Source organism: Antrostomus carolinensis, unplaced genomic scaffold, assembly GCF_000700745.2.
Source record: "Antrostomus carolinensis isolate BGI_N321 unplaced genomic scaffold, ASM70074v2 scaffold1172, whole genome shotgun sequence".
Lineage (NCBI taxonomy): Eukaryota > Metazoa > Chordata > Aves > Caprimulgiformes > Caprimulgidae > Antrostomus > Antrostomus carolinensis.
The window spans coordinates 17802-32824 of NW_010299979.1; the positions used below are offsets into that span (position 1 = coordinate 17802).

The 15023-nt window shown below is 36.4% G+C and overlaps 1 protein-coding gene across 1 annotated transcript; it reads right to left on the reverse strand.

Moving 5' to 3' along the window:
- Positions 1–1985: 1985 nt before the first annotated feature.
- OSGIN2 (oxidative stress induced growth inhibitor family member 2) lies at positions 1986–14135 on the reverse strand. Its single transcript, XM_010162941.2, has 6 exons — positions 14078–14135; positions 13432–13586; positions 8102–8238; positions 5991–6182; positions 5249–5340; positions 1986–3278 (listed from the first exon to the last, which is right to left on the reverse strand). Exons 2-6 carry the CDS (start codon positions 13496–13498, stop codon positions 2234–2236), a joined length of 1533 nt encoding a protein of 510 aa, XP_010161243.1. The 5' UTR covers positions 13499–13586; positions 14078–14135; the 3' UTR covers positions 1986–2233.
- Positions 14136–15023: the final 888 nt, after the last annotated feature.

Genomic DNA, 15023 nt, shown 5'->3' on the forward strand with positions numbered 1-15023 from the left:
TTTTTTTTTTTTTTTTTTTCAAAATAACTTTAATTAAATTGCTTCATTTTGTTGGCACTTTAAATGTTTCACATGACAAATGAAAATGAAGTAACATGCCATGATATGTTGTATCTGGGACATGTATATTGACACAAAACTGAAAGAGTTTAATCGCAGCGCAGATGTATTCCCAATAATATTAACTGCAAGAAAGTTCTATAATCAAGTATTTAGCACTTATAACACTGATTCTCAGTTAAAATTATTAGGTACCACATGTTTTGGATAGACCTGTATATACAGTTTCTGCCACAGAAGGCAAATTACAGAATTTCAATTCAATTATGAAGAAGATAAGCCTGGAATTTAGCATAATTAAAACCAGTTCAGATATAAGTATAAAAAAGTAGTATTGACAATGCATGGTCAAATCCAGCCATGTCGGCAATGCAGAAATTAATAAAACTTTTGCCTAATTTCTGTTTATTTTGATGCAATTAAGCTGGGTCTAAACTAAAATTTAGTCTTAGTAGGAGCATCATTTCATAAATTACTTTGGGACTTCCACTGAAAATACTGCCATTTTAATCCTTGCATACTTTACCTTTTCAACTTCTATGTCCAAAGTCTGAGTAACTTACTCAGATGCATAAAGGCCTGCAGTAGCCACAGAACCCCATAATTCAGTAGGCACAGAAAACAGGCATTTATTGCATATAGGTATCTACAACTTACAAAAGTTAGACAGCTGGGAAACCAGCAAGCACTAGCAGTTTGTCACAAAGTCTAAGCCTAATTTCCTTTCTAAATTTTGTTCAAGTGGATATTTTAATCATGCAAATACAATACCTCAAATTAACATGACGTTCCTCAACACAAAAAAAGCCCCCTCAAAAAAATTAAGTAACATCTATTCCATCACATTGGACCCAAATTAAAATGTTTGGTAATAAATCAGTTAAAACCAACCACTTGGTCTATTGAGAGTTCTGGAAGATAATTTAAGTTTTCTAGCTAGCTGTTGCTTACTTCACTATGGTGAATAACCCATGAGTGTGTTTAAGTAAACTAACTACTCTAAGTCTTACTTTATGGAGCAGAAAGGTGAAACTTCAATTCAGAGGTAGGTACGAGTTAAGTCTTTCTCTTTCATAACAAGCTTTAAAATCTATAGGAACTATGGCCTGTTTGCTTTGGGTTTGGTTTGTTTATTTTTTAGCTGGCTGTGAAATATAAGCCTTTTTCAAGTTTCAAAAACTGCAGGCTAAAATAGTTTTAGTGTTATGTGCTGCTCTAGAAAAAAAGAGAAATAACCAATACTTGGTCATATGGGAGATGAGAGTATCGATCACCCACCTTCATCAGTCAAGTGATCCCATTCAGTCTTCCTGAGCTAGGAAGCAAAAAACCTTAAGCTTTCTCACGTACTTAATTTTTCAGTAGTAGTACACTAGATATTCAATATATTGACACTATAATAAGAGCACTTAGATCAGTACTTTATTGTTTATATTAATGAGTATTCTCAGAAGGTACACATCACTGTGGGGGAACATCTGATGTTAGTCTTTCTGCACTCACACAACTCTAGGTATAGTGTGAAAAGACATTAATGGATTGTGTCAAATCATGCGTTAAAGATTAAATGGGAATGCTTATTCTTTATTGCAATTATCAAATAGGATAATTTCTAACTGTTGAGGAATAATTTTTACAGAAATCCTTCTTATAGTAAAAACCATTTTACTAAGTGCTCATTCCAAGTATTACTATGGCAAATAAATAAAACTCTTTTTTTCAAGCAGAAGGCTCCAAATTTGCTTTGGGACCAAGAATCATTTTGTACTAAGCAAGCTTTCTGCTTTTAGAAGTTATTTTAATTTCAAGGTAAAAATATTTTGTCACATTTGACACTAAAATGTAAAGCCACTCTGGTAAGGCATTGTTTTTCCCAGAGGCAGTCTGATGTTTTAGCTGAGCAAGAGATGACAGGCAGGTCAATATAAGTTAGTCTCATTTTCTCTTTATCTGGAAGCAATTCCAGTTGAGTAGAGATCAGTTGTAATAGCAGATCAATTTTTTTGTATTTTGAAAAGGTGAAGTATTGTAGTATCAGCATCCTTTACCAAGCAATACAAGCGCAGGTTACTTGTATACAACAGAAATGTGACTGCTATCAACTTTCACTGTCAGCGAGTGTTCTGTTAGACTACGTCTGTAATCCTGTATGTGAAAGTTTCTAATGTCTCATTTATGGTACCCCATCACCTCCATCCCCACTTTCCATCAATTCATGTTTCTTCTTTTGTCTTATTGCCAAGCATCGTGCAATGCCCAATGCACCTCCTTTTAAAAACCGTACAAAGTTATCTCCCACCAGAGGACCTAAAGCAAAGAGATTAGCTTCTTTAGTGCATTCATAAGTGTATGGATCAATCTCTATAGGATTCCCCTTGCATGTGATGGGCTGATTAGAATGATGACCTATGCTATGTCCTTGGTCCTTTAGGAAGAAAAGATTTGGGTGAGAACCTATCAGAACTAAGGCTACAGAAAACTTCAAAATTTTCTTCAGTCCAGAGGCACTCTGAAGAACACATTTCATTTCAGGCTTGAAGGAAAGTACGTTGTGTTCAGGGAAACTAGTGTAAGCAGAATGTAGATTAGAGTCCACAGTATGGGACTGAGTACACATCATATGATAGACCTTATGGTATTCGGGGTAAAGCTTTTTAGGTAACTGTTTGAAAATTAGGCTCGTATCGGTAACTCTTCTACGAAACACATGGATTACTGGGATGTTGTTGTTGTAGGCACACAGTACTGCATCAGCTGCCGTAAGTCCAGCACCCACAATTAACACAGGGTCTGCCTTCCCACGTAACTTTCCTTTGCTGATAGCAGCTCCAAAGTCAGACATGGAATGAAGCACGAAAGGAAAGTCTTCTCCTTCCACTTGTAGTCGGCCAGGAGAATCAAAGGTTCCTGTGGCAAGAGCCACATTCTCAGCAAAGAGACAGAAGGGCACATGAGAACCATCTGTTGCTCGCTGATAACCTCTGACTTCCCAGTTTCTCTTAGTCAGTGATTTCTCTTCATCTTCCATTTCCAAATGCTGTGTTGAAATATTTTCATTTAGTTGACTTCTGTCTTCATCATCCTTTTCTCGGTAAAGCCTGGATACTGATGTTATGTAAACATTGTCTCTGAAATTTTTTTGGAGGCCCATGACTTTAACATAGTGTTTATAATAACAAGCTATTTCCTCTGGCATTACTCGGTCACTCTTTATATTTCTGAAACAAAACAGAATGGTTCCAGTTAATATTTAGAACTTACTGGTAATTTTAATATCATATATGACATACCATATGAGAGTCAAATTTAAGAGGCGTTAATCTGCTCAGTGTAACTGACATGGAGTTCAGTATCTTTAAACACATTCAATTTTTTTTATTTGTTCTCTTGATTCCTGATATACAAGACAAGCTAACTTTTTTTTTTTAACAGTTCTAAATCTTTACAATGTAAGGTGCTATGGTAATTAACAAATTAAGCATAACAAAACTCTGCAGCATCATGGTAGGTCTGTATGGAAGTGTTTTACAAAGACAGTTTAGCATCACGACTGTCAATGATACAACACTGGCTGAACTTGTACTCAGCAAGAGTAATTAATATCACAGTAACTGTTGGGTGCTAATTTTGAAACTCTAGGTTCACTATATTACTTGAGTGAAGTATTCTACATCGTACTTTGCAAAAGACCTCTCCCTTGGGTACAGGTAAGTTCAGGAAGTATCAAATTAAGCAGTTCCATATCACAGGAATTAACAAAGCAAGTATGACACAGAACCTTAATGCAACTATGTAAATAGGATTATGATGTTCAAGTGTCTAATAAGAAACATTTTTGCACTGCAATTCTGATCTTACATCTATGCTTTTCTCATGTTTATTGCATTTTTTTTTATAAAAAATAAGCTGAAAATGTAATTATTTTGAACAGGTGCATGAATTTTGCTGCTTCTTTAGAAGTAAGCTCTAGGAAGAAGGCAAAAGAAACAGTAGTGAACATATTTACAAGACATCAGGCTACTTACTCTCACAGATCAACAAGATCATAGCATATGTACTTTTAAATGTTCAGGTTTCTACTCTGAAAATCCTGATGAGATATTTATTGAAGATGATAACATGATAGTGTGACGTGCTACAAGGAAACTCAGGAAACTATTTTACATGTCTACAAGTTTTCATTATCATCAATACTTTTAAATATGTTTGTTTAATTGTAGTATAACAGGTCAGCATTTCTGTTTTTAGTATTGTTGAAAACTATAATATAAACAAATTAGCTTTAGATAATAAGCAGCTTATGGGATTTCAGTTAATAAGGAGGCAAGATTACCGTGGTTATCTAAGAAAGCAATTAAAGAACTAAGGTGCAGTTTCTTCTGCAATGTGTTGTTCTGAAATGAGTAACAGTCTGCCCTTAAAGACACAGGCCCAAATAATTCTACTTCTTCTTTTGCCATATGTGGTACAAGAACAACTTCCCTTAATTTTGCTAGAACAAAGTCAGGAAAATTAAAATTTTAGAAAAAGCTTCCGTAGAGTGTTCCTAGGTTCATCTGCTGATGTGGACTTTTATGAACTAATTGTATAACTGAAGTAAAAACAGTAAGCTTGTACAAAACTAATTTTTCTTCTCTAAAATTTTTCCAAGAAACTTACTACTAGAAAATAACATTGGGAAATACGGAATTATGCTCTTAAAATTAACATTCACAGATAGCAACATTTCAGATGCTGCAGCTTTGCCCATAAAAGCAAATACTGAAATATACAACTTCCTGAATTACAAGAAAGCTGGCGTGCACAGCAACTGAAGCTGCATCCATGTTGAAAGAGGAACTTCCAATACTTCTGTAGATTTTAAATTCCTCCCTCAATCTGCACTCAAGTCTAATCAAAACTGCTTACAGTAACAGTGCTTCTTTGTGAAATGCCACTAAAACACCCCACTGCTAGTATGTATGCTTTCAATGCACTCAAAGAAATTACTCTGGCCAACCATTGTCCATTTTTTTCAATCACAGTACACACAGCAGAATAATTTCCAGTGCCATCAGGCAATTTAATAAACGAAACAAGAAGCCCTCCTGCGAACAATGAAGTTTTAAAGTTTTCTAGTTCTTAAAAGAATGTTATCTGCATTCTTTTAGCAACTACATTTCCCAAACACATTATGCAGTATCTTTACCTGCGTTTGCTAGCTGCCCACTCCTTAAAGGTGAGGCCAGGCAATTCCATCCAGTCTCCGAAACTGATTGTTAGCATAGAGCCTTCCATGGACTATGGAGAAAGAAAGCCAAGATGCATGACGAACTACATTTCAAATGGACCCATTTATGTAAAACACAGTGAAGTTCTTCTCATTGTACTAATTTAGAGCAATAAAATACCAGAACATAATACCAGGATATTACATGAAGTGTTGATGGTATTTTCCTGTTACAAATAGTTAAAATATCTAAATATTTAGTATTTAGTTACAAATACCTAAAATAGTTAGATACTATTTTAGGGAGCAACTACATGATCTAATAAAGCAGAAGAAGAGAGAACAAGTGAAAGGGAAACTAAAAGCAAGTTATTTAAAATAAAAGACAAGAAGAAAAAAAGTGTGAAACCAAGAGCATATTAACACATTAAGATTTAAGATTTTGTGTAACAGCACCTGGAAACAACGCAAAGACAGGAGAAAAAAAGTCACAGAAAATACTGTACATTATAATTCATTAAATTAAAACTAATAAAAAACCATGTAAGACAGCTGTCATGGTCACAAATCCCCAAATTAAAGACAATTTTTTCTTTCCTTTCTTATCTCTCTAACATATTTGGGCTTTGATAACTATCTAAAACAGCCTTAGGTAGTAAGAAAACCCTCAAACCACAAAATTAACACGTTAACCTATAAGCAATATGAAATTTTTACTCACATGCCAAGCCCCACCAGGTGGTCCTTTACCAAGCACTATATGGGGAATATAGTTATGTTGTTCTAGCTTCCAATGCAAAACTGGTGGGTAGCCATACCCAAAGTCAGCATCAGGATGAAGCAGTGTATCAAAAAGCACTGCAACTGGGTTTGAAGAACGTCCTTCCAGGCCTTCAGACAGGTACTCTAGATCCTAAAGTAGGAAAGAAAGTTTGATCTGTACAAGCAACTTTCACTGTTCATCATGCTGTTCTGATATACAAAAGTTGAATTTCAAAAGAAAAGACAATTAATTCAAGTTGCATTTTAAATTGAGGTAAGTATTTAATGTAGAGATTCAATCACAACACTTTCCAGAAAAAACTGCCAACGATTCAGTTCTTCTGTAACTCTGAATAATACATCTCACTCATTTAAAAATTACAAGCTAGTAACACAGTAATACCGGGGCAGGTCAGCATTTGAAATTCATTGTAGAAAAAGAAATATAGGGAGAAATATTCATTGATCAGAGCAACTTAGTAACAATTATATTTATAGGTAATGGACTGCTTTTAACAAAGAATTGCTAGGAGTCCTATGTTGATAAAGAAAAACTGAAATCTAAAACCATTAAGTTTTAAAGATCAAGCAGAAAAGCTCCTTTGACAGCTCTTAGGTAGCTCCAACATTGTTTATTTTATGTTGAAATAATGGAGGTATTATAAGTAATGATTTCAAAGATTAATTAAAATTAGGCTTAGTTTACAAAGCAGTTCATGTTGAGAACAATTTCTAGAACTTTAAAAAATATTCACATTTCGGCCCTGTTCTAAAAACTTTGTGATGCAATAGCAAATATTTAAAGAGAGAAGAGATCTGAAGAAAGAATTGGCCATAAGTCCAATTTTTGCTGACAAAGACAGGACAGTTTAGCTTCCAAAATTGGAAAAATCTCAGGTAGTTGGAGAAGAATGAAGTACATGAAACATACATAGACAAAAGCTCAGGCAACTTACTCTCCTGCCAAAAAAATAAAGCTTGAGACTTAAGGTCAACATTACATGCAAACAGCACAGCACTAAAACAAAAACAACCCCAAAGCCAAACAACCCCTGCTTCCCCACTATAAACACATATGCATGTTTGTATTTCAAATAAATTAGTCACACAGGCAATACAGTTAGTGATGGCATTGTGAGTAATCCATCAGCAGTATAGCGAGGTGAGTAGAAAACAGTGATAACATGGCAAACAAATGGACAAGTGTGGAGAAAAATAATAGAGAAGAATTAACTAATCAAACCACATGGAAAAATTGGATGTATAAAAAAAAAACCGCACAAGAGCAATTGTGAGTGCAACACAAACACTGAAGGATGCACTGTTCAGAAAAGAAAAATGGGTTGTGTTTATAGAGGGTATATGTCCCCTAATGTTACTAAAAATGAAGTCTTAATGAGACTTGCACTATTTAGGAAGATTTTAACTGGAAGCATGTTAGCAGCATGTGTTCTTTGATGATAGTGCCCCAACATCCTAAGACATGAAAGCTGGAATTCCTGCATCAGCTACTCACTGAACAAGTGGAGCTTTAGGCACTTTTGACAAGTAGTAAGAACTCAACAAAGGGCAGATGGTAAAACCAAAAAACACTCAAGAACCACAAAAACCACCACACACATACACCAGGACTGGCTCTAAGGGTCATGAGTTGATTATATTTAAAATAGCAGAATAACAAAAAACTTATTAATGCATTAGAAATATGATTAGGTAAGTAGGCTGGTTCTTGACAACTCAGTCTGCAGAATTTTTTTGAATAAGCAGTTCTTAAAATGCATTGCTTTTCATCTGAACTGCTCTATGTATAAGCCAGTGAAGAAGGTATGTACTGTTCTTGATTTTACAAGTAAGAAAAACAGAGGCCAAGAGATAAAGCTAGTTTTTTGAGGCTACACAGTTACTGAGCTTTACCGTGGTCTAATTCTTTGTGGGGTGAGAATATTAAGTCTTTTCTTGTCTATGGCACTACTACAAGCATTTTAAACAGGATTGTTAAATAAAGGCTACTGTTTCATAATCCAGGTTGCAGTAGGAAAAGAGCTGGACAAGATGGCAACCAAAGCTTACTTGATCAACAATGGAAAGATGTCGAGCTTCTTCTAATTTCGTATGTAGAATGGGGTTTGGGTGTATAGCTTCAGGAGATAAATATGGCCTGTATCCAGACAGCAGGTAAGAAAGACAAATTCCCGAAGGTCCATTTCCTGTTAAAGAAAGAAGTTACCACTTTAGTAAAAATGTTAATAATCTAAAGTTTGTAAGTCACTAAATAAGCAGCAACAAAATCATACTAAAGCAGTACAATGCGATACTGTCCTGATTCAAAGCAGCACAGCAAAATAAAACCTACCATAGGAACTTCCTCCAAATAAACCAAGCCAAATCTTTTTCAGATAACAAGAAATGTATGTATGACTGTTTACACCACGAAACAAAATATATCTAAAGAAATTTCATAATTTATTGTGTCAAATGCACTATTCTTGTGTGAAAATGGTCCGATGGGTAAGATCTGGTCTGCCTCTCAATCACAGTGATATCTGAATGTTATTGCCATCTTAGAACTTTGCGTTCCCATTTACACTGAGTAGTGTAAAACACAGAACAGAAAGACAATCTAGAGCATATGCTCTTCAGGTCTGCCCACAAAATAAAAGAAAGAGACAAGCAGAAAGCTGAAGACTGCAAGTCAGATGAGAAGTTACAGACACAGCACAACAGCAACGTAAAAGCTGAGTGAAGACAGATAGAGTAGATAAGTGGTAAAGTGCGAGAAACTCATGTGAGACCACATTTGTCATTCAGCAACAATATGAATTCAAACATCTTTCTATGTCCCTTTTGTAGCATTTCATAATTCATGTATGTGCACTATTTCAATTTCAATAGACTAACTTATTTTCAAATTATTATTAAAGATGTGAAATGGATGGGACTAAAACATTACTGTAAGGTAATTATTTCTATTTATTTGACTAGTATTAACCAAAGTAGGGGACCATATTTATAACATGCAAATACAGAATTAATGTTCATGTTGCAAAGTCAGATACTGAAAGCTAGGGGAAGATAAAGTCAGGAAAGTATGTGCTATGATACTGAATTTAAACATGTGACTACGTACTGTTATTTCTATAGCTCCTCTTCCTCATTAACTGAATGAAAAGCACAGTGTTCTCCTAATGAGGCACTATTCAGTATTTTGTCTTTGTTTTCTATCTAGAGCAGCACACGTGGTATTTACACACACTATTCAAATTCTGGGCTAAAGTCACTAATGTATTCATGTTTTTGTATATAGCACTCATTGTTAGGATGTTAGCTCTTCCTACCATTTCAACTCTTGATCTCAAGAGTTCACCTGTCATTTCCTGTTCCCCATCACCTCTGCACACACTATTTCTATCACCTGTTAACAATCCCACTTCTCCAATGCCTGTCTCCTCTCCCTTTTCTGATTTCCCTTTCCTTAAATCCCTCATCGGTTTGCTGAGACCCTATTCATTCCCAGTCTCTTCATACATCGGATCTCCTTTTCCTCCTCTACCAGGCTACACTCACCACTCTGGTCCCCAGTAGCATTATATCCTATTATATCCTATTATAACAACGCTGAGTGTATAGACTGATCACAGCTATGGGCTATAAGAAAATAATGTAGGCTTACTACAGATGAGCTTTTCAAAGGCTGGGACTGCTAAGTTGTAAGAAATCTTCAATAAACGTGTTTTCTCCAAAGGCGTAGAACCCAAGTAAGTATGTGAGACTGCACAATGGCTCCTACCAAACAATCTAATTTTTGCACCACAGTATGGAGGTAAAAATGAATGCATTGGAGTGGCTCTGTACCGTAAGGACTATAAAAAGCACTGGATAAGGACTGTCTAGGAAATCCATGGATTTCCATCACTGGAATCTTCAAGACAGTTAAATCAAGAGTATGTAATAAAATGTTTAAATATTGGTGATCCTGTCTGTATTATTTCTCAAACAACTTTGATTCCTATTTTGACATTTACAAAAAAGACTGTAAAATATCTTTCAGACACTGAAAGTGCTCTTCTTTACTCTCACAGTGTTCCACCCTCCCACAAACAGATCGACATGAGATAGCCAGGTATGTTTCAGCGCAGGAATTTAAAGCTTAACATAGATGCAAGCCCCTCCTGTCACCCACTTGCAACATGAGATGGATGTGAGAGAGAGCCTTAGTGATACATTGAAAACATCTGTAAGAAAATCATATTAACTTGTGAAAACACTCAAAACATGTCTATAGTTCACAAGCATTCCCATGACTGAGTAAATTCTTAATATTTTTAGAATTATACCTTGTGCACAGTAAAGAATTTTTGTTTTTGTTACATGTGCATAGCTAGATTTTTTTTTCCTACTGGTGTGTAAAGGAAGCTAGTTCACAATGGAAAGAGAAAAAAAAATGTGTGCCATATCCAAGAATGCCATGTTAAAGATTATTCCTACTGGATAAGACTAAAAAGAACCAAATGGATAACAAAATGTGCCAAAACAAAGGCTGGCAAGGGCCAAGAAAATTACTGAGGACAGGATTATGTTAAGGTGAATTATTGTCACTGAGCTCCCTAGCTGCAGCTCCCCTGGGGCCATCCAGAGAGCCAATCCAAACCCAGTTCCTATTCTTTGAGCAGACTGAGTCCAAGGGAAAGAAAATCCCTCATGGATATGCTCTCAAGAACACACAAGATGAAGGTTCAGCTGCAAGGTCTGCAATTAGACTTGTTATGATTTTCTCAAAAAACTCTTGGGGGAAAACAAAAAAAAAAATTTTAAATGAGAAATTTATACCTGAGGAGTTTGCTCTTTATTTACACACAATGCCTCCAGTAACAGCTCTGATTGCAACTCAGAGATATTACTATTATACAATCTTCAGATATAGAATCAATATATCCCACAGAATCGCAGGGGTTGGAAGGGACCTCAGGAGATCATCTAGTCCAACTTCCCTGCCAAAGCAGGTTCCCTACAACAGGTTACACAGGAAAGTGTCCAGGCGGGTTTTGAACACCTCCAGAGATGGAGACTCCACAACCTCTCTGGGCAGCTTATTCCAGTGCTCCATCACCCTTACAGTAAAGACACCAGCCACGTAGCCAGGAGTTTATGTGCATTAAGTGTTTATTTCTGGCTTCCCGCCTTTCTCCAACAGGCAGAATGGAGGAGGAGGAAATAACTTGGGCACCCGTGTTTTTCACTTGCCTACCCAGGGCTTTATTATAATCTTCCTTGATTCTGCCCATGTTGTGCCTTCTAGCATCATTGGTGCCCACATAAAAGATCAACAGAGGATAGTGTTCCATTTCCTCAACAAGTTGTGGCACCCTCACAGCAACGTCCCACATCCCCAAACCCCATGGCCCTGTTCATTTAAGCAGCAGTTAATATTGTGTTTGACTTGCAGCGGAAGCTTCTCCTGATCAACAGTAAACTACAGTATGATCATCTTTACATGATGTGTCTAAATTTAAACCAAATAATAAACTTCAAACACTGTAACAGCCTTGATATTTGGATGAAAATTGAAGACACTGTGTTTATCCAGTAATGATCAGAACTAGTGCAGAACATCCTCTAGATTTAAGAGCTCCAGCGTGAAATTCTTCAATTCCAACTCATTCAAATAGAATGCATCTGTTTCTTCCCAATTACTTGAAAAAGACAGGTACAGCACAGAAGTTAATAATCCCACAGTAGCTTAGTACTCTATGCAGAAGTGCAGTACAACATGCAGCACAAGGTTAGAATCAAATCTTAAATTGGGCATCATACAGGAAAAAGGGTATAGTGAAGTTAAAGAAAAGGCAATATAAGTTATTGCTCCATCATTAAGTTAAAAGCATACACATGTGCCATCTTTTTCTTTCTGACTAATAAAATCATGCAATGAGAATATGGTGGCACTTGGAAGCTAAAAGTATGTTCAACTCCAGCTATACAGGAATCGTACAGAGAAGATTAAACCAGTAGACAGTGTGTGTGTGTATGGGGGGGGGACACACAACTATCTTTGTATTCTTCTACTATATTATTTAATAATTTTAGATCCCTTTTAAGGCTCTTCAGACAGCCACTGAATTAGTGATAATAGGCTGCCAATGGAGAAGATCAGCTTGTGAAGTGTCTCAAACTATCTGTGAAAAAGTATTTGGGCAACGTATTTTGTTTTTTCAAGGAGAAATAGTCAAGGCAGCTGTGTTTGGTGTCAGCACATAGAAAAGTGTTCTAGACAAAACAGGTACTGAGCACAGGTATTTGCATAATACATATTTGCAAAACTAAACAGTGAAAACTGAGTCATTAACCATATGGCAAACCTATACTAAGGTTGACAAAACGCCAGGAAACTGTTGCTCTTCAACTATGATGAAGAACTCAGCAAGTGATTCACATCTGTCACATCCACCTAAGTGTATTACATGAGCACGATTTTAAGCTATCAGGAAGACCTTTGAGAAAAAGCTCTGTACAAACACCAGTCTTTCAAAGTTGTGGAGATTTAAAGTGAGCACATTATGTTGAAACATCATTCTCTGGAATCTCTGTTTGTTTGCAGGCACAATCAAAGCTGTTGGTTTGCTGTAGTCCCAACAGTTTTGGACTAGATTATTGAAAACCTCCTTTAATCCAGATCTTTTCTTTAACCCCTTATCAAGTCATGGCAGTCAGAAGCTGGTGACTAGCTGTTGCTGAAAAACCTTGCCCCAATACAAATCACACCAGCACTATCAAGTAAGCTATGTATCTAAAGAGCCTAGTCCCTCTGCTCTCCTGTCATTCAGAAAGATTTTACAAATTCAAGGCTTTAACTATTTAACCAAGACTACACTTTATTGGTTTAAACTGGCTAAATTAACTTGGATTCACTTTGGAAAAGATGGGCCAATATTCAGACATCAGTGATGGATGCAACAAAGGCAATTAATGAGAAAGGTTAGCATCTAAACAACATACAACACACATTTTACATTATGCTTTTCACTGTCCCATCTGACCCCACAAACTTCTACTGGTGTACCATCAACAGCCTCCATGCAGCCTGAAGTAGATATATCACATTAATCAAACCCTATGTGATCAACGCTTTAATCAAAACAGTTCTTACGATATGACTCACGTACCTGCTGCCAAATAATGCAACTCATTTTGTCAGAGTACAATTTCAATTCAAATATACTCCAATAGCAAGTCCCTTAACATAATTTTATGGTACTGTTAATAAACATAACTGTATGACTCTAATAAACATCTTCACTGTAAGGATGCTAAGCATTAGTTATTTAATGATAAATGACTTCAAGCAGCAGGTCTATACAGGCAATGGCAGTGATAGAGAATCTTAAAAAAGTGAAAAAACTTACCTATTACTACTACAGGCAGAGTAAGGAGAGAGTCTCCAGGCAGAACAGTTTCTTCAATTAAAGGCATTCTTTTAACCTTCCTCCCAAGGCTGTCACCAAAATACTGGACGAAGGAATTCAAAAGCTGTCCTTCGGTTTCAGGGCTGCTGTAACTCCTGATTAAGAAGGACAGATGGGAGAAAACTAAAATGAAACAGTTGAACTGTTGTCAGAACAGTTTCTTCAAAAATAAAGTTGTTTTTGATGCTTTACTTTAAGAACTATGCAACTGGCAAAACCGAGACCAAAACAGATATGTTTCAACCAATGTACAAAATTTTACTCTTCAAGACAGCTTTTCTGACAGAAGATTTTTAAAAAGTCCATTTTCTCCTAGAAAAACCTACAGAAGGATAACAAAAAGGCACAGATGGCTCTGCAGAGATGCATATTTCTAATTTCAGTTTATACAAAGCCGAAGTATAACCAACAAGCATTGTTTTGATCCCCCACGCAGCAGAACTCATTATCCTTATCAAAAGAGGTGAGATACACACTGCCTAGCCAATTAACGACATGAAGGCCAGCCAAAGGCTGAAGCTGCAGCTCAGGTGCAACAGCAGCAGTTGGCATCCCTTCCTACCTACTGAGCAGCACAGGGGACTGCCTCAGCAAATTTCTGTTTGGGTAGAAGTAAGGCTGGTTAAAGCTTGCAGTGGTGTGAAGATGGAAAAAAGTGTGATCCCTGTGAGCCCCAGACACAGCCCATTTTACCACCATCAAAAGAAAACTTTTTATAAAAAGTAATTGCCACGCAGTCAGGTCAGTGCCTGTGCAGCAGACTGCTTTCACCCCTAGTCATTTTCCTAGATTTCTCAGTTCTTTCTCAGCAACATCCACTTATGTTCCTCTCATAACTCTTCACTGTCCAAATGTGCTTCTTAGACTACGAAGACTCGGTTTATATTGTTTGCTGCTTAATTATTTAGGAGCCCTTTCTGAAGCCTTTTCAGGTCGCTCAAGAAGCACGCGCTATCCCTTTAGCCAGAAAGGCAGGGGCAAATTAAAAATATCTTGTTATGGGCAGTTATTTTATTAAGTCTTCAAAATAAAGACTTAACAAATTTTTAACAAACACAGGTTTTTTTTACAAACACAGTTTTAATAATTGACTTAATAAATAAAAGTACTTTTACTTCTTTTTTAAGAATCTGCATATCTTTAAGCTGTTCTAGTATTTCAGGAATTACTTTCTACATGGGACCGAAAGTGTAAGACACTGATCCCATTCCCATGGCCTTCAAGAAGCCACGTTTGTTACGCGCTGCCTCAATTCCCTCAACACTGAAGGTTCTCCTACTTATTTCAAAAGCCTTTCCCTCCTCAATGGGGAAGTCTGAAGTAACACTAGAGACAGAGCTGTACAGTAATAAGAGCACTGGCACGCAGTGTAATACAGCTCTCTGATGGTTATTTCCTTGTTAAAAAGGGTAGGGAGCGATTCTAAGGTTGTATTTATTTCAGAAAGCAAGTATTTTACATCTGTAGTTCCCGTACTACCATAAGAAAAGTTTGCAAATTACATGTTTATTGTTTGATTACAGCTGCACCTT

What these genes read in the sequence shown, in the direction of transcription:
- OSGIN2 (XM_010162941.2), bottom strand. Translation starts at nt 13,498, where the DNA reads ATGCCTTTAATTGAAGAAACTGTTCTGCCTGGAGACTCTCTCCTTACT. An exon ending in ATCTTTCCATTGTTGATCAA is followed by an intron (nt 6,183 to 8,101) that starts GTAAGCTTTGGT and finishes TTCCTACTTTAG; the next exon opens with GATCTAGAGTACCTGTCTGA. An exon ending in CACCTGGTGGGGCTTGGCAT is followed by an intron (nt 5,341 to 5,990) that starts GTGAGTAAAAAT and finishes CTTTCTCCATAG; the next exon opens with TCCATGGAAGGCTCTATGCT.